This window comes from Coregonus lavaretus (genome assembly GCF_964263955.1).
Source record: "Coregonus lavaretus genome assembly, chromosome: 4".
Taxonomy (NCBI): Eukaryota; Metazoa; Chordata; class Actinopteri; order Salmoniformes; family Salmonidae; genus Coregonus; species Coregonus lavaretus.
This window is the reverse complement of record NC_139991.1, coordinates 34,606,308-34,630,540: the sequence shown is the minus strand read 5'-3', so window position 1 is coordinate 34,630,540 and position 24,233 is coordinate 34,606,308. Positions and strand designations below refer to the sequence as shown.

The window sequence follows — 24,233 nt, the reverse complement described above, 5'->3', positions numbered from 1 at the left end:
GAAAGCCAGTCAATATTTAGGTCACCCAGAAAATATACCTCTCTGTTGATATCACATACATTATCATGCATTTCACACATATTATCCAGATACTGACTGTTAGCACTTGGTGGTCTATAGCAGCTTCCCACAACAATGGGTGAGGTGGGGCAATATTTGACATGAGCTCCTCTCTAAGTTTTACAGGAATATGACTCTGAACATAAACGGCAACACTTCCACCATTGGCATTCCTGTTTCTTCTGAAGACGTTGAAACCATGCATTGCTACCACTGTGTCATCAAAGGTATTATCTAAGTTAGTTTCAGAGATAGTCAGTATTTGAATGTTATCTGTTACTAGCAAGTTATCGATTACATGAACCTTGTTTCTTAGGCTACATAATGCCGGCTATTTTTTTGCACTTTCCTGGGATTTTTCATTGTTTTTATTGCTTTACTGGGAGGCTTATCAGAGGCAGACATGACAGTGAAATGTATGTTTGAGCTGATAGTGCAGGATGAGCTGCACAGAGTGGACTTCCTACTACGGCAAACCGCCTCAGCGCTAACAGTATAACTCAGGTTCATGATTACTGGATACAATAGCTGTAGGATTGACAGAGGCATTCAGGGGAGTTTGAGGGACATACATTTGGTTACTTACATTATGACTGCGCCCCTGGGACAATGTACATGTGCAGCAGCACTATGACAACTCAGCAACACAATGGTCGGGATTATCTGAGCAGGGCTTGGGTCAATGATAAATAGTCATTTAGCAGACGCTCTTATCCAAAGCGACTTACAGTACATGTTACAGTACATTTTAATACTTTTTTTGTGCTGGTCCCCCATGGGAATCGATCCCACAACCCTGGCGGCCATGCTCTACCAACTGAGCTACACGGGACTATATTGACTTGAATTGAAAATCAACAAACAGTTTACATACCAGTCGAAGGAGGGCTTCTCTCCACAGTCAAAGGAGTCCTGGAGTTCTTTGACCAGGTTGGCCTGCCCTGGCAGCCTGAAGAGCCCTTCCTCCCGTAGGCCCCACTGTCGTATGAAGTCCACACACTGCTCGACCAGCATAGGGGCCTGCTTGCTCCCATAACGCCTCTCAAACCGTACCGTCTCCTCCAACTTTTGACCAAAAATACCTGAGACACAAACAAACAGCTCTACCTACTGTATATTGGACTTCTGTGTTTTCTATCGACTAAACTTGCATATGTCTATGAGGACCAATTTGGGCAGCTCATTGACATGTGGAATGTTTGGGTGAAGGACTTTAAAATATTTGCATTTTGTACAATTCTCAGGAGCATATGTGACCCGTTTCAGGAAGCTAGGTGTATGTTGCATGTCACTACTTCACAGGAGAGGCATTTGAACGTCTTTAAAAAAAAAAATCTAAATGCGTTTTTTGTCAGAAATGCCTTCTGGAACATGTGAACTTTATGTACCTTAATAATAAACTTGTATTCCATCTGTAAATACGAATAAAATTGTTAAATCACCAGCCTAGTTGATTTAGCCACGGAAAAAGACAGGAACCTTCCCGCTAGCCATGATTGGCTGAGATATGCCGGGAGGATGGACTGGACATGCCGGGAGATGAGTTTTGATTGGTCTGCCATGTAGCATGCTTCTGTCTATAACGTGAGCTGCTCAGCATGTGTTGATAATCCTTACTACCGCTGCTTTTTTGAAAGATATAACGTTAGCCATCGAGAACTACAAAAGTTTTGCTATTTTTCTCAACAACATTGATGCCCTGAATTTGGCAGGCACTATCGACAGATAAGTTGGAAAAAGTTGTGATGGGCTACTTTCTGCACATGCCTCAGTCAGTGTGAACCAGAGTGACTTGATACAACGCTGGCCAAACAAGATGTAGCTTCTAGCAAAATGAGTTAAATGGTTCCAGTCTGCCGTGAAGCGTTCATCGATGTATACTACGGTTAAGAGTCTAGCTGCATTTTCAGATATTATATTTCAGATATTTCTAATTTGGTCCTAAAGTTGTTTTCATTGCAAGTTATAGCGTACTGTTCGCTAGCTAGCGAACGTTAGCTTGCTGGCTCGCTAGCTAACGTTACGTGTATGATCTGTGTAGTAATCTGTGTAGTAATATTATTCGAATCAGTAAACCATTTGCATTGCTAGTTATAGCCTAATGTTAGCTAGCTAGCTAACATTGAACCTAGTTGGTTAGCTTTAGCTACCTGCAGATTCATACTACAGCTATGACAATCAGTTTGTATTGGTGGTAGTAGTATGAGTTGGGATTATGCCGGTTCATTGTTTAACTAGCTAGCTAGCTACATGTCTAAACAAAAGACTCCACTTCACCAGATTAATACATGACCCATCAAGTTAGCCAGGTGTGTCTGGGGGTGATTACGGCCATCTATTGTATTTCATGAACATGTGTACATATCTAGACAATAGTGACCCATCCACTTAGATAGATGTGACTGGGGGGTGGTTATAGCATTTCTTTCACATTACCTATCAATTTAGACAACTGTGTCTGAGTAAGCGTCATCTAATAATATTTATAAATATTTTTTATATGGACACTTTCTGTTTTTGATATTGCTAGTAACCATTTCACTGTACCGTTTCAACCTTCTGTATCCTGTGCAAGTGACAAATAAACTTAGATTTTATTTGATATACAGTGGGGAGAACAAGTATTTGATACACTGCCGATTTTGCAGGTTTTCCTACTTACAAAGCATGTAGAGGTCTGTAATTTTTATCATAGGTACACTTCAACTGTGAGAGACGGAATCTAAAACAAAAATCCAGAAAATCACATTGTATGATTTTTAAGTAATTAATTTGCATTTTATTGCATGACATAAGTATTTGATCACCTACCAACCAGTAAGAATTCCGGCTCTCACAGACCTGTTAGTTTTTCTTTAAGAAGCCCTCCTGTTCTCCACTCATTACCTGTATTAACTGCACCTGTTTGAACTCATTACCTGTATAAAAGACACCTGTCCACACACTCAATCAAACAGACTCCAACCTCTCCACAATGGCCAAGACCAGAGAGCTCTGTAAGGACATCAGGGATAAAATTGTAGACCTGCACAAGGCTGGGATGGGCTACAGGACAATAGGCAAGCAGCTTGGTGAGAAGGCAACAACTGTTGGCGCAATTATTAGAAAATGGAAGAAGTTCAAGATGACGGTCAATCACCCTCGGTCTGGGGCTCCATGCAAGATCTCACCTCGTGGGGCATCAATGATCATGAGGAAGGTGAGGGATCAGCCCAGAACTACACGGCAGGACCTGGTCAATGACCTGAAGAGAGCTGGGACCACAGTCTCAAAGAAAACCATTAGTAACACACTACGCCGTCATGGATTAAAATCCTGCAGCGCACGCAAGGTCCCCCTGCTCAAGCCAGCGCATGTCCAGGCCCGTCTGAAGTTTGCCAATGACCATCTGGATGATCCAGAGGAGGAATGGGAGAAGGTCATCTGGTCTGATGAGACAAAAATTAGAGCTTTTTGGTCTAAACTCCACTCGCCGTGTTTGGAGGAAGAAGAAGGATAAGTACAACCCCAAGAACACCATCCCAACCGTGAAGCATGGAGGTGGAAACATCATTCTTTGGGGGTGCTTTTCTGCAAAGGGGACAGGACGACTGCACCGTATTGAGGGGAGGATGGATGGGGCCATGTATCGCGAGATCTTGGCCAACAACCTCCTTCCCTCAGTAAGAGCATTGAAGATGGGTCGTGGCTGGGTCTTCCAGCATGACAACAACCCGAAACACACAGGCAAGGCAACTAAGGAGTGGTTCCGTAAGAAGCATCTCAAGGTCCTGGAGTGGCCTAGCCAGTCTCCAGACCTGAACCCAATAGAAAATATTTGGAGGGAGCTGAAAGTCCGTATTGCCCAGCGACAGCCACGAAACCTGAAGGATCTGGAGAAGGTCTGTATGGAGGAGTGGGCCAAAATCCCTGCAGCAGTGTGTGCAAACCTGGTCAAGACCTACAGGAAACGTATGATCTCTGTAATTGCAAACAAATTGTACGCAGATTATTCATGTTTTCTTTTAGATCCACAACTAGAATCCCTCCACAGCCTCATAGAGGATCTAGATACATTTTCTAACCTCTCTGGATTAAAACCAAATTATGACAAATGTACTATATTACGTATTGGATCACTAAAAAATACAATTTTTACATTACCATGTAGTTTACCAATAAAATGGTCTGATGGTGATGTGGATATACTCGGAATACATATCCCAAAGGAAATAAATGATCTCACTTCAATAAATTTTAATAGAAAGTTAGCAAAAATAGATAAGATCTTACTACCATGGAAAGGAAAATACCTGTCAATTTGTGGAAAAATCACCCTGATTAACTCTTTAGTATTATCCCAGTTTACCTATTTGCTTATGGTCTTGCCTACGCCTAGCAAACAGTTTTTTTAAATATATGAGAAAAAAATATTCAATTTTATTTGGAACGGCAAGCCAGACAAAATTAAAAGAGCATATTTATATAATGAATATGAATTCGGAGGACAGAAATTATTAAATATTAAAGCATTAGACCTATCACTAAAATCTTCAGTCATCCAAAAGTTATACTTAAATCCGAACTGGTTCTCAAGCAAATTAGTAAGATTGTCTCACCCACTGTTCAAGAAAGGCCTTTTTCCCTTTATTCAGATTACAATCTCTCACTTTCAGTTATTTGAAAAGGAAATAATCTCCCAAATGTCACTATTTCTAAAACAAGCCATAGAAAGTTGGTTGCAATTTCAATTTAATCCTCCAGAAACGACAGAACAAATAATGCAACAAATATTGTGGTTAAATTCAAATATACTAATTGACAAAAAACCTTTATTTTTTGACAGAATGTTTAAAAAAGGTATAATCTTCGTAAATGATATCATCGGTAGGACTGGTGGAGTTATGTCGCACATGCAGCTAACAAAAACATATGGAAATGTCTGCTCTACCCAAAATTACAACCAAATAATTGCAGCCTTACCGCAAAAGTGGAAGAGGAAAGTTGAAGGGGGAGAAAGTAAGGAACTTGTCTGTCGGCCTTGCATTAAAGAACATAATTGGTTAAGGAAAACTGTGATAAATAAAAAAGTATATCAGTTTCACTTAAGGACCAAAGGATTGACAGCCGTCCCATATAGATTGCAAAATAGTTGGGAAGAGATCTTTGACGTACCAATCCCATGGCATAGTGTTTATGAACTGACACGCAAAACGACACCGGATTCAAAAATTAGAATCTTTCAATTTAAATTATTATATAAAATTCTTGCTACCAATAGAATGTTATTTATATGGGGGATACAATCTTCCCAGCTCTGCAGATTTTGCTGTGAAGAGATAGAATCATTAGATCATTTGTTTTGGTTCTGTCAATTTGTAGCTTGTTTTTGGACACAGGTCCAGGAATGGCTAAAGGATTGCAATATTTACCTGGAACTAACCTTGCAGATAGCATTACTGGGTGATCTGAAAAGTCATAGTCAATCAATCAATAATATAATAATACTTTTAGCAAAAATGTTTATTTTTAATTCACAATCTGTAGAAGCAATGAGAATAGAAAGGTTCAGAACTTTTGTAAAACATCACAGTATGGTTGAAATATATATGGCAAATAGAAATCCTATATGGATGGTGTTAAGAGATAGATGGGAGGTATTGAATAGAGTTGAAGGATGGGACTAATAACAAATAACAACAAATAATAACAAAGATAGCTAATAATGTAAGCATACTGTGTCCATAATAAGTATATAGGTTGTATGTTGGGAGCTTTTGGGAAAGAGCACAGTTAGAAAGATATGGCATTTAGAAGCAAACCGGATGGACATCATGAAAATGATCGGAGAGGTTGAGAGTAGAAGAAGTTCAGGAGCAAAAAAATAAATAATATATATATATATATATATATATATATATATATATATATATATATATATATATATATGGATATAGAATTATTGTAAAATTAACTCTGTCCATAAGGTGTAGATAGTAATTATAGACCGGAAGTAGAGGCCTGGGCGTTGTTGTTCACTAATTTACTCCAAGTAGGGAAAGGATGGTGGGGTTGAAAAGTAATAAAGGGGAATATATATATATAAAAAATAAAAAAAAACATGGGGGATTGGAAGTGATGCAGACGATTACATTGATAGAAGATACAATCTATCTGCAATATTAAGCTGATCCATCCCCCCAGAAAAAAAATAAATAATAATAATAATAATAAAAAAAATCTTTAAAAAAATAAAAAATACAATAAAAAAATAAAATAATAATACAAATGTTTCTGTACCAAATATTAAGTTCTGCTTTTCTGATGTATCAAATGCAAATTAATTACTTAAAAATCATACAATGTGATTTTCTGGATTTTTGTTTTAGATTATGTCTCTCACAGTTGAAGTGTACCTATGATAAAAATGACAGACCTCTACATGCTTTGTAAGTAGGAAAACCTGCAAAATCGGCAGTGTATCAAATACTTGTTCTCCCCACTGTAGTGTGTTTTTACCAGAGACGGTAATGTGAAGAACAACATGACCTGCACCAAAGTCAGATTAGGATATTGGCCAAGGACTAAATAAAGTGTATTTTTACCTGGAGTTTTTCCTTATACTTTTACCACTTTTAGTCTTGGTTGTTTACTACACTACTCACTCTGTTTGGCCTCACGTGAATCCTTAAAGAGATGGGTGGGGCTAAGGCTTAAGAGGGTGTGAACGATGCTGAATGGGTGTAGACAAAAGAGCTCTCCAGTAGGTGTACCAGAACATTCAAGGAGCATTTTCTCAAAAGTGGGGTTACAAGTTTATCAACTTTCAAAGCAGAATTACTTTCCCATTGTTCCTCAACTGCAGTGTATGAAATACCATTTTGAGGCTCTGAGTCTCTACTTTTATCCAATGTAAAAAACACAATTTCAAATGTTGCTACATAGGACCAAATCCAGGTGGTTGGTCACATATGCAATGCTTTCGTGTGCAGTGTGATTTGCAATGCAAAAACTTCAATGGGAGACCAGTTCTGTGCAATATTTAGCAGCTGACAGTGGACATGTGTTTTTAAGATTTTTGCTTCAGGATTTCACAACAATGTTTATTCTCGCTTTATTGTCTCATAGAACATTAAAGAAAAAAAATTAAATAAATCCAGTTTAAAAACATACAAAAATGTTAATACTGTAAAACCATGCATCGCATCAAGCCCATTGAAGAACAACAGATTTATCCCCCAATCTGCATGTATCAAAGAGTGAGAAACGGTTGCATGTTATTAAAGCCACAAAGACAACAGCATCAAAGAGTACTGGAGGATTCTAGAATGATCTGATTAATTCCAATGGAATCTTTTTTTGTTCTCAGAATATGATAACTCTAACTTTGACCACTGAAATAAAGAATATGTATTATGTACACCCTAAAAGCTCCTACGAAACCAACTGATTAAATCTCAAACTTCCGCCTCTGTTCTGTTCTCCTCTTCGCTGCTCTGGCCTTATGTCTTTGTCAATCCCTTAGAAAAATAAGTGTGATTCTCATCAGACCTGGGTTCAAATACTATTTGAAACCATTTCAAAAGCGTTATATGTGCTTGATTGGGCTTTCCTGTCTTTATGGACCAATAGAAAAGTCCCAAAACGGCAAACTCCACCCTTCTGGCACTCCAAGTAGACTAGAGCAAATGCTCAAAGTATTTGAAATGATTTCAATTAGTGTTTAAACCCAGGTGCGATTCACGTTTAAGGGGTCTCATGTGGACGGTGTAAAACAGGGGATTAGGGCTGCTAAGGCTGCCTTCCTGAGAGCTTTGGATCTGCTGCATACTGTTCCGGTCTCCAGACACAGACAGAGAAAGAGTCTGACCCAGGACACAACATATTGAAGGCTACCATAAGGTCATACGATAAACAAGAACAACTGCGATAGTGTTGGAAAACACTAAAAGACACAGTGTAGAGTAACTACAGTACATTCAGCTTTCACTCTGAGTAACTATTTATTTATTTATTTTATTTTTTAGTCATTTAGCAGACGCTCTTATCCAGAGCGACTTACAGGAGCAATTAGGGTTAAGTGCCTTGCTCAAGGGCACATCAACAGATTTTTCACCTAGTCGGCTCGGGGATTAGAACCAGCGACTTTTCGGTTACTGGCACAACGCTCTTAACCACTAAGCTACCTGCCGCCCACTAAAATATCAAAGTTGAAAACAGATAATTCACAACTATATATTTCACCCCCATTGACAATATGGTTTTAGGTTATTCGTTTTTTTTTATTTGCACAAAACAGTACAGATAAAAACAGGTAAAAACAGTGTGCAGGTAGGTTGGAAACCCAAAGGTGCTTATTTGATATCCACACCACAGAAAAATGATATACAATATACACTGAGTGTACAAAACAATAAGAACACCTTCCTAATATTGAGTTGCACCCCCTTTTGCCCTCAGAACTTCCTCAATTTGTCGGGGCATGGACTCTAAAAGGTGTCAAAAGCGTTCCACAGGGATGCTGGCCCATGTTGACCCCAATGCTTCCCACAGTTGTGTCAAGTTGGCTGGATGTCCTTTGGGTGGTGGATGTACCATTGTTCATACACACGAGTCACCGTCTGAATGGCACACCTACACAATCCATGTCTCAATTGTCTCAAGGCTTAAAAATGATTATTTCACCTGTCTCCTCCCATTCATCTACACTAATTGAAGTGGATTTAGTGGATCCAATTCGCATACCGCCACAACAAATCCACAGATGACGCAATCTCAATCGCACTCCACACTGCCCTTTCCCACCTGGACAAAAGGAACACCTATGTGAGAATGCTGTTCATTTACTACAGCTCAGCGTTCAACACCATAGTGCCCACAAAGATCATCACTAAGCTAAGGACCCTGGGACTAAACACCTCCCTCTGCAACTGGATCCTGGACTTCCAGACGGGCCGCCCCCAGGTGGTAAGGGTAGGCAACAACACATCTGCCACGCTGATCCTCAACACGGGGGCCCCTCAGGAGTACGTGCTTAGTCCCCTCCTGTACTCCTTGTTCACCCACGACTGCGTGGCCAAGCACGACCCCAACACCATCATTAAGTTTGCTGACGACACAACAGTGGTAGGCCTAATCACCTACAACGATGAGACAGCCTATAGGGAGGAGGTCAGAGACCTGGCAGTGTGGTGCCAAGATAACAACCTCTCCCTCAACGTGAGCAAGACGATGGAGATGATCATGGACTACAGGAAAAGGAGGGCCGAACACGCCCCCATTCACATCGACGGGGCTGTAGTGGAGCGGGTTGAGAGTTTCAAGTTCCTTGGTGTCCACATCACCAACAAACTATCATGGTCCAATTACACCAAGACAGTCGTGAAGAGGGCACAACAACACCTTTTCCCCCTCAGGAGACTGAAAAGATTTGGCATGGGTCCCCAGATCCTCAAAAAGTTCTACAGCTGCACCATCGAGAGCATCCTGACCGGTTGCATCACCGCCCGGTATGGCAACTGCTTGGCATCCGACCGTAAGGTGCTACAGAGAGTAGTGCGTACGGCCCAGTACATCAGTGGGGCCAAGCTTCCTGCCATCCAGGACATATATACTAGACGGTGTCAGAGGAAAGCCCAAAAATTGTCAAAGACTCCAGTCACCCAAGTCATAGACTGTTCTCTCTGCTACCGCATGGAAAGCGGTACTGGAGCACCAAGTCTAGGTCCAAAAGGCTTCTTAACAGCTTCTACCCCCAAGCCATAAGACTGGTTGAACAATTAGTCAAATGGCCAACGGGACTATTTACATTGACACGCCCCCCCCCCCCCCTTGATTTTACACTACTGCTACTCGCTGTTTATTATCTATGCATAGTCACTTTACCCCTACCTACATGTACAAATTACCTCGACTAACCTGTACCCCCGCACATTGACTCGGTACCGGTACCCCCTGTATATAGCCTCGTTTTTATTGTGTTACTTTTTATTGAATTTTTTACTTTAGTTTATTTAGTGGCGCAGTGGTCTAAGGCACTGCATCGCAGTGCTAGCTGTGCCACTAGAGATCCTGGTTCGAATCCAGGCTCTGTCGTAGCCGGCCGCGACCGGGAGACCCATGGGGCGGCGCACAATTGGCCCAGCGTTGTCCAGGGTAGGGGAGGGAATGGCCGGCAGGGATGTAGCTCAGTTGGTAGAGCATGGCGTTTGCAACGCCAGGGTTGTGGGTTCATTTCCCACGGGGGGGCCAGTATAATAAATAAATATGTATGCACTCACTAACTGTAAGTCGCTCTGGATAAGAGCGTCAGCTAAATGACTAAAATTGTAAATGTCAATGTAAAAATATATATATATACACAGTGTCTTCGGAAAGTATTCGGACCCCTTGACTTTTTCCACATTTTGTTAGGTAACAGCCTTATTCTAAAATTGATTAAATATTTTTTTAAAACTCAGCAATCTACACACAATACCCCATAATGACAAAGTGAAAACAGGTTATTAGAAAATGTTGCTAATTTATTACAAATAAAAAACAGAAATACCTTATTTACATAAGTATTCAGACCCTTTGCTATGAGACTCAAAATTGAGGTCAGGTGCATCCTGTTTCCATTGATCATCCTTGAGATGTTTATACAACTTGATTGGAGTCCACCTGTGGTAAATTCAATTGATTGGACATGATTTGGAAAGGCACACACCTATCTATATGAGCAAAAACCAAGCCATGAGGTCGAAGGAATTGTGCGTAGAGCGCAGAGACAGGATTGTGTCTTGGCACAGATCTGGGGAAGGGTACCCAAAGAATTCTGCAGAATTGAAGGCCCTGAAGAACACAGTGGCCTCCATCAATCTAAAATGGAAGAAGTTTGTAACCACCAAGACCCTTCCTAGAGCTGGCCGCCCGGCCAAACTGAGCAATCGGGGGAGAAGGGCCTTGGTCAGGGAGGTGACCAGGAACCCGATGATCACTCTAACAGAGCTCTAGAGTTCCTCTGTGGAGATGGGAGAAACTTCCAGAAGGACAACCATCTCTGCAGCACTCCACCAATCAGGCCTTTATTGTAGAGTGGCCAGACGGAAGTCACTCCTCAGTAGAAGTCACATGACAGCCCGCTTGGAGTTTGCCAAAAGGCACTTAAAGGACTCTCAGACCATTCTCTGGTCTGATGCAACCAAGATTGAATTATTTTGCCTGAATGCCAAGCATCATGTCTGGAGGAAACTTGGCACCATCCCTATGGTGAAGCATGGTGGTGGTAGCATCATGCTCTGGGATGTTTTTCAGCGGCAGGGACTGAGAGACTAGTCAGGATCGAGGCAAAGATGAACGGAGCAAAGTGCAGAGAGATCCTTGATGAAAACCTGCTCCAGAGTGCTCAGAACCTCAGACTGGGGCAAAGGTTTACCTTCCAACAGGACAACGACCCTAAGCACACAGCCAAGAATACACAGGAGTAGCTTCGGGACAAGTCTCTGAATGTCGTTGAGTGGCCCAGCCAGAGTCCGGACTTGAACCCGATCGAACATCTCTGGAGAGACCTGACAATAGCTGTGCTGCAACACTCCCCATCCAACCTGACAGAACTTGAGAGGATCTGCAGAGAAGAATGGGAGAAACTCCCCAAATACAGGTATGCCAAGCTTGTAGTGTAATACCCAAGAAGAGTCAAGGCTGTAATCGCTGCCAAAGGTGCTTCAACAAGGAAGTAAAGGGTCTGAATTCTTATATAAATGTCAAATTTCTTATAACCTGTTTTTGCTTTGTCATTATGGGGTATTGTGTGTAGATTGATGAGGGGAAAAAAACAATTTAATACATTTTAGAATAAGGCTGTAATGCAACAAAATGTGGAAAAAGTAAAGCGGTCTGAATACTTTCTTATATACAGTATATATCTTATATACTCTCCCTGATAGTATATCTCACAGCAGTACGTTTATAACAAAAAGGAGCAAGAAATTGTCATGTTCTATTCTGGCAAGAAGATATTTGAAGACACATAACACAGTAGATTTTTATTAGAGAGAAGTGGTTAAACTATTCTGGTATATGAGCTCATAACTCATGTACTACGACCGTCTCTTCACGCACCACCGTGCCCAGATGAGTCATGACATGTTCAACTCACCCCTCTTGAAGCTGACACAACTTCTAATTTTCCGGTAGATGCTCCGATTAATAAAGCTATGGTAAGTCAGCGCACCGGAGGCACACAGTTTAAAGTCCCTGTGCTCCAGCATTGTAGATTGACGAGGGAACCGAACAGTTATCCAGTAGCTGTGCGATCAGAAAGGCCAGATAGAGAGAGATGTAAAGAGAGATGTGATGATGACAGGCATGTCCCATGGGCCTGACAACTTTCTCATCATTTCAGGTTTTCAGGGAGGTATTAGTTACTCCATTTCTATCTTTCAGTAACACAGCAGGGGTGCTGCTATGATGAGAAGACAGAAATCAGAAAAATACAGTTTTAGTTTGTTCTGTTGTTTTCTCTCCCCTTGGAACACCAGTCTTCTGCTTCTGTCCTTTCTTTCCGAAACGAAAGTGAGAAAATTTTTAATAAAATAATGTGTTTTCAGTTCTCCCCAAATCTTGCACTTCAATGTCCACAGTCCTAGTCTCAGTCTGAGAATACCACTGTCACATGACCACACACATAAGCCACAAAGTGAATGAAACCATAAAGGGATGAAAAGCAGCAAGAGGATGAAAAATCAGGTCATCTCAGTAGAAATTCAGACGGCTGGTCATGAGTCCGAGAGTGTTATCCAGAGGTCACATGTAGCAGGTCTGTGTGTGTGTGTGTGTGCATGTGTGTGTGTGTGCGTGAGTGTGTGTGTGCACGTGAGTGTGTGTGTGCACGTGTGTATGCGTGCCTGCATGTGTAGATCTGTGTCTGTATTAGCAGCAGAGGCGGAAGGCTGGATTCAAACACACAAATCCTCCTGGATTTTGGCTGGGCAAGGTGAAGAGAGTCCACTTCGCTCTGACTTTGACACAGACTCCCCGGCTGGTCGGCAGTCTGGTCTGGAGTGGAAATTGGAGTGGCAGCTTTACCACAGGCAATTAGTAACCTTCTTCAACACTCACAGGTCCTGCCAGGCCAACTCCTCAAGCTGACTGCTTGCTGAGCTGAGCGGTTCTGGCTTACACACGTGCCTCTCCACTCCACACAGCACAGTCCTCTTGTCCGCCTAACCCTCCATTCTCTAGCCTTTGTCAGTCCAAACATCCAGTAAAGCCAGACAGAGAGAAAGGGAGAGAGAGAGCCCCCTCTCACTGCCCTGCCCTGAGTTGTCTGGCACACACACAAACACACACACATACACACACACACACACACACACACACACACACACACACACACACACACACACACACACACACACACACACACACACACACACACACACACACACTAGTGCTAATCATTCCCACTGTGCTCTCTCATGGTGATCACTTGACTGAGCCAAAGCCCTCCACAAAGTCCTCCAGAGTCTGCTTTAATCCATGCTGGAAAATTATTGAAGGAAAACAACTTGTGGATCTGACAGAGACAAGGCTGGGAGAGAGCTGCTGACATGTAGCACTGTAGAGGAGTCCACTTCTCTCTCTCTCTCTACTCTTCCCTCTCTCTCTGCTGACTGTGTTCCCTGGCCGAGTTCCCCTACTCTAGATTGGTGGAGTTCTGGGGAAGGGAGGGGAGGCAGATGGAGAAAGGGGGGAGGCAGCAGCCAGCTCTCTCAGCTCTGTCTAGCCATGGCTCATCAGGAGGACTTGACCTATTGTATTGTGTAACGGTTACGGCTGGTCAGCCCCACTCCTTTCAGCAAAAGCCAAGAAATGCATGCCTTTAAACTATTTCATGGGGCTATAGTCTCAAGTTCAGCATATTGGAGTGATTTGTTTGAGTGGTGTGTGTATGTGTGTGTGTGTGGTCTCTTCACAATAGAAAGCCCTATGTAATATTATACACCTTCCAGACCAAGCTGTTTTTCTGCCAACTTTAGCATCCAGCCAACTTTTTTCCGCCTTTTCTTTATATCTGAAAGTTGTTACCGGTATCAAAGCCTAAACTTTTATTTTCGCGTAACGCTCTTTAGCTCTTGATGTTTGCTAGGCAGCGCCGGTTACTACTATCCTCCTGGCAGTTGTAAACTTTGCGAGGCATGTCACTTCACCCATCTCTTCGCATAGCCCAACACATAATTGGATGGATCCATAAAGAATTACTGTGGGAATAAATATCAGTGAATTACAAAAATATTGGAATAAGTAGGCTAATGTAATCGAAGGCATCAAATTGTTATTTACTGAAAATCCCAAAGTCATACAATTGATATAATAGGCTACATTTGAAGTAATAGCCTACTCACGTGTGGTCAACTATTTTAGCACCGTTTCGCTCTGCTTTGAGACAAACGTGGGGACTCTTCTTGATAAATCAATCAATGTCCGATTTTTCTTTTCACTGAATCTCTGTTTGGATTTTAGTTAGACTACAATTAGGCTGTTGAAATGTTAGTGAAGTTGAGGTGAGTGCTGCTCATAATCATCTTGTCTAGTTGGCTCATTTATTAGCACTGATCAGGACATTTTGCCAGCATGTTATGTAGCTTAACAAGTGGATTATTTTGCTCTTCACTCACAGTTGCTTTGTGGCCTAGGCCTACTCCTAACCAAAAGTCTGTGACTTGCCTTAATCAATCAATGTGATTTTGTTTCACTGAATCTCCATCTGTATATTTGGTTAATTCTCTGGCTGGGCAAATAAGTGGAGGTGGTATAGCTCAGCTATTCGTTTGCTCATCTATCATTGATCAGAAACATTTAGCATGCAATAATGTAGCCTAAATCAAATGTAGGCCTATTATTTTTGCTAGATCGCGTATAGACAACTCCAAAAGCCAGCGGAGGTTGTGAAATATGAACACAAGACTCACATGCTTTTGAAGATATAGATTGCTATTATTTTCTATCGGTATCATGACGAAGATACATTGAGTGTAAGACCCTACGCCTGCTCCCTAACAAAGCGAAGTGAGGGTAGGACAGAGATGAAACGTGGATTAGAAACGCATGGCTTGCCTTGGGCTCTGTTTTACAAAATATATATATTTTATATTATATTTTATTCTGTTATATTTCATTATATTCTTAGCCTATTTTAAAATATATGTGTGTTGACTGTGAATCTGTATAGGCTAAGTGTGTCTGTTTAATGAACAAAATACAGTGTCTTCAGAAAGTATTCATACCCCTTGACTTATTCCACATTTTGTTGTGTTACAGCTAAAATTCAAAATGGATTAAATATATGTTTTTTCTCTCACCCATCTACACACAATAACCCATAATGACAAAGTGAAAACATGTTTTTCGAAACGTTTACGAATGTATTGAAAATGTAATACAGAAATTTCATTTACATAAGTATTAACACCCCTGAGTCAATACATGTTAGAAACAACTTGGGCAGCGATTAAATCTGTGAGTCTTTCTGGGTAAGTCTCTAAGAGCTTTGCACACCTGGATTGTACAATATACAGTATGAGTCAAAAGTTTGGACACACCTACTCATTCAAGGGTTTTATTTTACTTTTTACTATTTTCTACATTGTAGAATAATAGGGAAGACATAATAACTATTGAACAACACATATGGAATAATGTAGTAACCAAAAAAGTGTTAAACAAATCTAAATATATTTTACATTTGAGATTCTTCAAAGTAGCCACCCTTTGCCTTGATGACAGCTTTGCACACTCTTGGCATTCTCTCAACCAGCTTCATGAGGTAGTCATCTGGAATGCATTTCAATTAACATGTATGCCTTATTAAACGTTTATTTGTAGAATTTATTTCCTTCTTAATGCGTTTGAGCCAATCAGTTGTGTTGTGACGAGGTAGGGGTGGTATACAGAAGATAGTCGTATTTGGTAAAAGACCAAGTCCATATTATCGAAAGAACTGCTCCAATAAGCAAAGAGAAACAACAGTCCATCATTACTTTAAGACATGAAGGTCAGTCAATCCGGAAATTTCCAGGAACTTTGAAAGTTTCTTCAAGTGCAGTCGCAAAAACCATCAAACGCTATAATGAAACTGGCTCTCATGAGGAACGCCACAGGAAAGGAAGACCCAGAGTTAACTCTGCTGCAGAGGATAAGTTCATTAGTGCTACCAGCCTCAGATTGCAGCCAAAATAAATGCTTCACAGAGCTCAAGTAACAGACACATCTCAACATCAACTGTTCAGAGGAGACTGTGTGAATCAGGCCTTCATGGTCGAATTGCTGCAAAGAAACCACTACTAAAGGACACCAATAAGAAGAAGAGACCTGCTTGGGCCAAGAAACACGAGCAATGGACGTTAGACCGGTGGAAATCTGTTGTTTGGTCTGATGAGACCAAATGTGAGATTTTTGGTTCGAACCTCCGTGTCTTTGTGAGACGCAGAGTAGGTGAACGGAAGATCTCCGCATGTGTGGTTCCCACCGTGAAGCATGGAGGAGGAGGTGTGATGTTGTGGGGGTGCTTTGCTGGTGACACTGTCAGTGATTTATTTAGAATTCAAGGCACACTTAACCAGCATGGCTACCACAGCGTTCTGCAGCGATATGCCATCCCATCTGGTTTGCGCTTAGTGGGATTATCATTTGTTTATCAACAGGACAATGACCCAAAACACACCTCCAGGCTGTGTAAGGGCTATTTTACCAAGAAGGAGAGTGATGGAGTTCTGCATCAGATGACCTGGCCTCCACAATCACCTGACCTCAACCCAATTGAGATGGTTTGGGATGAGTTGGACCGCAGAGTGAAGGAAAAGCAGCTAACAAGTGCTCAGCATATGTGGGAACTCCTTCAAGACTGTTGGAAAAGCATTCCTCATGAAGCTGGTTGAGAGAATGCCAAGAGTGTGCAAAGCTGTTATCAAGGCAAAGGGTGGCTACTTTGAAGAATCTAAAATCTCAAATATATTTTGATTTGTTTAACACTTTTTGGGTTATTACATGAATCCATATGTGTTATTTCATAGTTTTGATGTCTTCACTATTATTCTACAATGTAGAAAATAGAAAAAATAAAGAAAAACCCTTGAATGAGTAGGTGTGTCCAAACTTTTGACTTGTACTGTATATATTATTCAAGTTCTGTCATGTTGATTGTTGATCGTTGCTATTTTCAAGTCTTGCCATAGATTTTCAAACCGATTTAAGTCAAAACTGTAACTAGGCCACTCAGGAATATTCAATGTCATCTTGGTAAGCAACTCCAGTGTATATTTGGCGTTGTGTTTTAGGTTATTGTCCTGCTGAAAGGTGAACAGTGTCTGTTGGAAAGCAGACTGAACCAGGTTTTCCTCTAGGATTTTGCCTGTGCTTAGCTCTGTTCTGCTTCTTTTTATAATAAAAAACTCCCTAGTGATGCAGCCACCACCGTGCTTGAAAATATGAAGAATTGTACTCAGTGATGTGTTGTGTTGGATTTGCCCCAAAAATAACGCTTAGTATTCATGACATAAAGTTAATTCCTTTGCCACATTTTTTGCAGTTTTACTTTATTTATTATTTTACTTTATTGCAAACATGATGCATGTTTTGGAATATTTTTCTTCTGTGCAGGCTTCCTTCTTTTCACTCTGTCATTTAGGTTAGTGTTGTGGAGTAACTACATTGTTGTTGATCCATCCTCAGTTTTCTCCTATCACAGCCATTAAACTCTGTAACTGTTTTAAAGTCACCATTGGCCTCATGGTGAAATCCCTGAGCGGTTTCCTTCCTCTCTGGCAACTGAGTTAGGAATGACGCCTGTATCTTTGTAGTGACTGGGTGCATTGATACACCATCCAAAGTGTAATTAATAACTTCATCATGCTCAAATGGATATTCAATGTTTGCTTTTATTATTTCTACCCATCTACCAATAGGTGCCCTTTCTGCGAGGCATTTGAAAACCTCCCTGCTCTTTGTGGTTGAATCTGTGTTTGAAATGTATTGCTCGACTGACGGACCTTACAGATAATTGTATGTGTGGGGTACAGAGATGAGGTAGTCATTCAAAAATCATGTTAAACACTATTATTGCACACAGAGTGAGTCCATGCAACTTATTATGTGACTTGTTAAGCAAATTTTTACTCCTGAACTTATTAAGCCTTGCCATAATAAAGGGCTTGACTGCTTATTGACTCAAGACATTTCAGCTTTTCATTTTTAATTAATTTGTAAAAATCTCTAAAAACATAATTCACTTTGACGTTATGGGGTATTGTGTGTAGGCCCGTGACACAAATCTCAATTTATTCCATTTAAAATTCAGGCTGTAACACAACAAATTTTGGAAAAAGTCAAGGGGTGTGAATACTTTCTGAAGGCACTGTCAATATTGATTTCATGTGCATGGCACAGCCATATAGCCTATAGGTTGCACAGACCAGTAACATAATTAAACTCAAAATATGCCATTCTATTCTTTTGAAAATACATTTTATTAGTCTAATAATGTTTCTTAGGACCTGCATAAAACAAATTAAATATGGATTTCTTTGTGATGGTGTATATTCAATGGATTTATTAAAATAGATGTCCACCCACATCGGCCCACGTATACTCCCACTCCTAAACTTGCTGAAATGTGCACGGGAGACATAAAAGGTTTATCCCGGCAAGAATGAGACTGTATGAACTGGGTTCTTTTTTTACAGGCAACATACCATAAAGTTTATCTGTAAAAGGTCTCCCTGTTGCATCTCTCTCTCTGCTCAGTGGGAACTGGATATGTGTGCAAATCAAACACTCTAAAAATATATTCTTCTGAGTCTTTGATCACACAAGAGCTAATAAAAGAAGGCACACCCTTAGGTGAGGTATTGACTAACAGAGGATAAACTATACAAATGAAAAAGAGAGTCAGACACTCATATCTCCTGAGTGTGGAAATCCACACAAGGACACTAATGAGAGCACCAATGATCATTACTAGCCTTTCTCAAATCTTATAGTGTTACCGAGTTATGTAAATACAGATAATATACACAGAATAACCTGGTAAATGGCATTCGATTACATTTGCATTCCATCTCACAGGGAATACAACATAGAAGAGAGGATAGAAATGTCAGTAGCAGTAAGTATATAACATAGTTCACATTTCTTTCTTAAATAAAAATGCCATTTAGCAGACGCTTTTATCCAAAGCGACTTACAGTCATGCGTGCATACTTTTTTTTTTTGTGTATGGGTGGTCCCGGGGATCGAACCCACTACCTTGGCGTTACAAGCGCCGTGCTCTACCAGCTGAGCTACATAGGACCATTAATATATTCATTACTATTAATTAATATATTATTTTACTTACAAGAGGACCTATTCTAAATGTCAGGATCTTTAGGAAAATATTCCAAATGATAATGAATACAAATAATATGGATTTCGAGGATAACAGAGGCTGGTCATTTTTAAGACTTAAGTTATACTGAAAGTTAAAAAAGAGAGAAAAAGTTAATGCTGCAGCTGAACATATAGAAATGACTTGGGGATCAGAGGCCAAACCAACATCAATATATCAGTAAAGAAAGGAACAGAGGTGACACCAATGGAGAGTTAGAAAGCAGATAGAGAAATATAGTAACAGCAGAGCAGAGAAAAGAACAAGTGAAAGGAAAGACGGAAAGAAAGCAACACAGGTGCTGAGGGGTTTGGGTGGCTGTGACCAATGACCATACTGGAAACTCTAAACCCCTTTGAGGTTGGTGATATTGTACCTGGCTGACCTGGTGACTAGGCTGACCTCGTGAACTTTCACCTTGGCCCAGGTAAGGTCACATTCACTATAGTCCACTGGGACCTAGTCTCACGGTGGACGGAGTCCTGTGGGAGTACTTGCTTGGATGACTAATCAGACTGCCCAGGTGGGTTAATGGAGAGTTTGCCTACCAAAATGGTTGCGGTAAACTGAAATCACAATTCCAATTTTTCTCATTGAAAAGCAACAGTAGCATTCCCAAAGATTCCGAAAGCCCCAGAAGCACGTGTTCCATTGTAGTTAAGAGAGAACTTCTCTCTTTTAGTGAACCTTTCTCTTTATGGAGTGTTGGAGTCCTAGAGGGTCAGTGGTTAATGTAACATCACAGAGCAGCTCAGTGGTAATATGACAGAAACTACTGATGCTATTCTGGGCCAAACCCTTTGGATAAGGGAGCTCCCTGTCTCCACGGCACTGACCGAACGAACAGAAATGGCCCACGATTTTAATCACATCTCAAGGGTATTATCTCTCCAATAGCCTCTCTCCAGTCTCTCTCTCTTCCTCTGTGTGTATGTGTCTGTATGTATGTTTGAGTGTGTTTGGGTCTCCACCACCACTGCAACAATATGTCAAAGGAAGCCCCCCATACTGTATTTGAGTCTGGCTGCTGAGGCTGCTGTGCTGTGTTGTGTTCGAAGGCCAGGGGGCTTTAGTGCAGAGCCACAGCTCTCCGGTGGCATCTTTGATAAATTACTCAGCCTTTTGAAGAGCAGTCAACTGCAATAGACATCAAATTCCCTGCACTGAAAAAAGAGGGTCTGTCGGCCGAGAGAGAGCTTCTATTCATGCCACAGAACCATGGACAGCTAGGACAGAGCGTTATAATTTGGGAGCCTGCCATACTCACTCACACACACACAGACACAGGGGCCAGGGCAGTGTGTTGGGTGATTGCAATCAATAACATACTTTGCCACAAGCACCAACATCAGCAGTTCAAGTCAGAAACAACAAAGTTACAAGCTACCATTCAGATCTAATTTAGCACACTATAACACACAACTGCTGTTGGCATTTCAGAGACCAAATTATTCCTTAATAAATGCAGCGTTATTTGATCGTTTATTTTGAGTGTTATTTTCTGCAAGAAATTCTTTCATAGCCTCTAGATATAACAAGTAGCACAGGGTTTTTATCACAGAAACATGCCCTCCTCACACTGCCAAGTATTCTCAGATGATAATGATTTATTGCACAAAAACCCATATAGAGCCAGTTTCCCAGACACAGATTAAGGCCTGGACTGAAAAGCATGCTAGGGAAATCGGTCCATACAGTTACATGCATCATCTGTGTACTAACCTCCACCAAAGGGTGCCCATATAACCCTGCGGATGGTCTTTACCCAATCCTCCATGTCATTCTGGGTGCTGGCCATAAGAAGGTAGGTCTCATGATTCGCTGTCATCCGCTCCCTGTCTCCCCCTGGTGGAAGAAGAAAAGGAAAGGAAAAGAAACCATGAGGATAACGAACTAGCAACCTCCCAAATGTCCTAGTGTTAGATAATAACAGTTTGTGTTTTGAAAGAACATGAATAACGTAATAATAACAACATAACATATTATGACATAACAGTCAAATTAAACCTGTTGTCAACACCTTGACATATTCAATAATAACAGTGTCAGTTGTAGCCTAATATATGCTTGTTGGCAGTGTGGCTGTGTCTGTGGTGCTATAATGATCTGTAATTACAGGGTGACAGAGGGGTCATTGACACCCCGACCAACCCAACGTGATGAAGGTGCAGACAGACACAGACATCAAGGGCTATCTTCAGTTAGGTGTGTGTGTGTGTGTCTTTCTCAGTGTGTGTACGTGTGTTTGTGTGTGTGTGTGTGTGTGTGTGTGTGTGTGTGTGTGTGTGTGTGTGTGTGTGTGTGTGTGTGTGTGTGCGTGACATCAAGGGCACATCTCTCCAGAGACCTAGCTCTGTCCTCTCCGTTGATCTCCATCCAGCAGTCAGGATATATAACTGTCAGCTATTAAATATGTATTTATAGAACAGCAGCATGACAACTAACAGATATGCTTAGTCAGGATAATGACACACTGTAAATTATTCTCTGCCTTTAACGGGATAAAAACAAATCTGCTAAAAATAAATCTAAATAGACAGCCATGATCAAAATCCTCCCTCTTTCCTAGCAGGATTGGACTTCCACAGGGTTGGGGTCCGTTTACATCATAATTTCAATGGAATTGATCCAAGTATGGATTCCCATTTAGGGCTACAGACTAAGAAAAGAGGGTTCCTCAAGGATTATCTGGGAAGGGTGATGAATCTTGGGGCGTTGTCACGCCCTGGCTCTGGGGACTCTTTAATGTTGAGCCAGGGTGTTAGTTCCTATGTTTAGTTGTTCCTTGTTTTCTGTCTAGATCGTTTAGATCTATGTTGGCCAGGGTGGTTCCCGATCAGAGGCAGCTGTTGCTCGTTGTCTCTGATTGGGAACCATACTTAGGCAGCCTGTTTTGCACAGTTGATTGTGGGATCTTGTTCTGTATAGGTTTGTGTTGGTGAACCTTTAGACTTCACGTATCGTTTTGTTGTTGTTTTGTTGTTGGTGTAAAGTACTCATTAAAAGATGTACGCCTATCACGCTGCGCCTTGGTCTGCCTCTAATAACGATCGTGACAGACGTGGTTTGCACACAGCTCTTTTTGTGCAACCGTGAGTGAGTGTCATTCCAGTTTTTCTAATCTGTTGTGTTATGCTATTAATTGTAAATATGGCAAGTGACAGTGTCTTGTGAAAGACTCACATACGGCCTTATGTCAATTGAGAAATGTTGTCTACATCAATTTTCTCCTCCTGGAGCCCCAGCCATTTCAGGGCTAGCACACCTGATTCAACTTGTCAATTAACACAATATTAACATATATGGAATTTAAACAATGTAATATGGCTAACCAAAATAAAAAAGCCTGTATGGTTCTCCAAAAGGTTCTACAAAGAACCTTTAAGATTGAGGAAGGTTCTTTATAGAACCATTCTCCGTAAAGGAGCCTACCGGTCAAAAGTTTTAGAAAACCTACTCATTCAAGGGTTTTTCTTTATTTTTACTATTTTCTACAGTGTAGAATAATAGTGAAGACATCAAAACTATGAAATAACACATATGGAATCATGTAGTAACCAGAAAAGTGTTAAACAAATCAAAATATATATTATATTTGAGATTCTTCAAATAGCCACCCTTTGCCTCGATGAATGCTTTTTCAACAGTCTTGAAGGAGTTCCCACATATGCTGAGCACTTGTTGGCTGCTTTTCCTTCACTCTGTGGTCCGACTCATCCCAAACCATATGGATAGTGAACGAGACTATACAATAACACATTAAATGGAATGTAAATGGAATATCAATTTGTTTTCAGTCATCGAGGACGACTGAATGTCTGTCTTGTTGATTAATTAAAATAAACATTGTTCAAGAATGTTGAGAGGGAATTGGAAATAAAATGTTATAACATTTTATTTCTCACATGTTCGTAAACAACAGGTGTAGACTGTGAAACAGTGAAATGCTTACTTATGGGCCCTTCCCAACAATGCAGAGAGAAAAAATTAAAATAACATTACCAAGAAATAGGCTACTGACTGTGACTGCATACTAAGATCAAATTGCTACAGTATGAAACCAACCAACCACATGACCAGAGTTGGACCAAATACAGTATGAGTATCAATACTCCTTTCACTCAAATGGAGCCCAGGTGCATGCTTTTAGTAACACTGCTCTATGTCTCTATCTCTTGGTCTTGGGCGACACAAGCCGTCATTGAGTAGGATAAGGAGTCTAAACAGTATTTTCACTGTCAGACCCCTCCCCTCTCCATCTTACTAACTGAAAATTACCTCCACTGGTCAAGATACTGTGAGATTTTAACATTGGGGTACAACAGTGTTTTGCCATTGGCTTTTTGACGGATTTCCCCCCGCCTATTAAATCACATCATGGCTGAAAAACCTGACAAACAATCACTAAACCAGTCAATTAACCAACCAACCACACAGCTGACAGCATCATGTCTCTCCAAACACCCACTCTAGTTTCTTGGAGAGGACACTTTACCAATTGATCCGACTGTTGTGGCTCTGGGATGAAGCTGATGATTGATTCCCATTTAATGAACATAATGATTTCTGGCAGCCAGGGTAGGTGGCCATACCCTCTCCTCCTCCGCCACACACCTTTACATTTACTTTTACCTGGTCTGGCCAACTGCCCACATCTTTTATTGGTTGATGGATTGTTGATATAGGAACAACGTGATGACCCAGGATCATTATCCACTTGGTGAAATCAGGACGTGTGTCTCCTGTGCACTTGGTATGGGCAGACCAGGCCTGTGCTGTGCCCTCTGAG

The 24,233-nt window shown here is 41.0% G+C and overlaps 1 protein-coding gene across 1 annotated transcript in view; it reads right to left on the bottom strand.

The window, feature by feature from the left end:
- arhgap24 (Rho GTPase activating protein 24) overlaps positions 1-24,233 on the bottom strand; it is a 152,879-nt gene that overhangs the window by 13,025 nt on the left and 115,621 nt on the right. Inside the window, exons 2-3 of the mRNA XM_084159389.1 lie at positions 21,167-21,289; positions 935-1,142 (exon numbers count right to left, since the gene is read on the bottom strand). Coding sequence (XP_084015515.1) covers positions 935-1,142; positions 21,167-21,272 — 314 coding nt within the window. The 5' untranslated portion in view covers positions 21,273-21,289. The remainder of the gene's footprint in view (positions 1-934; positions 1,143-21,166; positions 21,290-24,233) is intronic.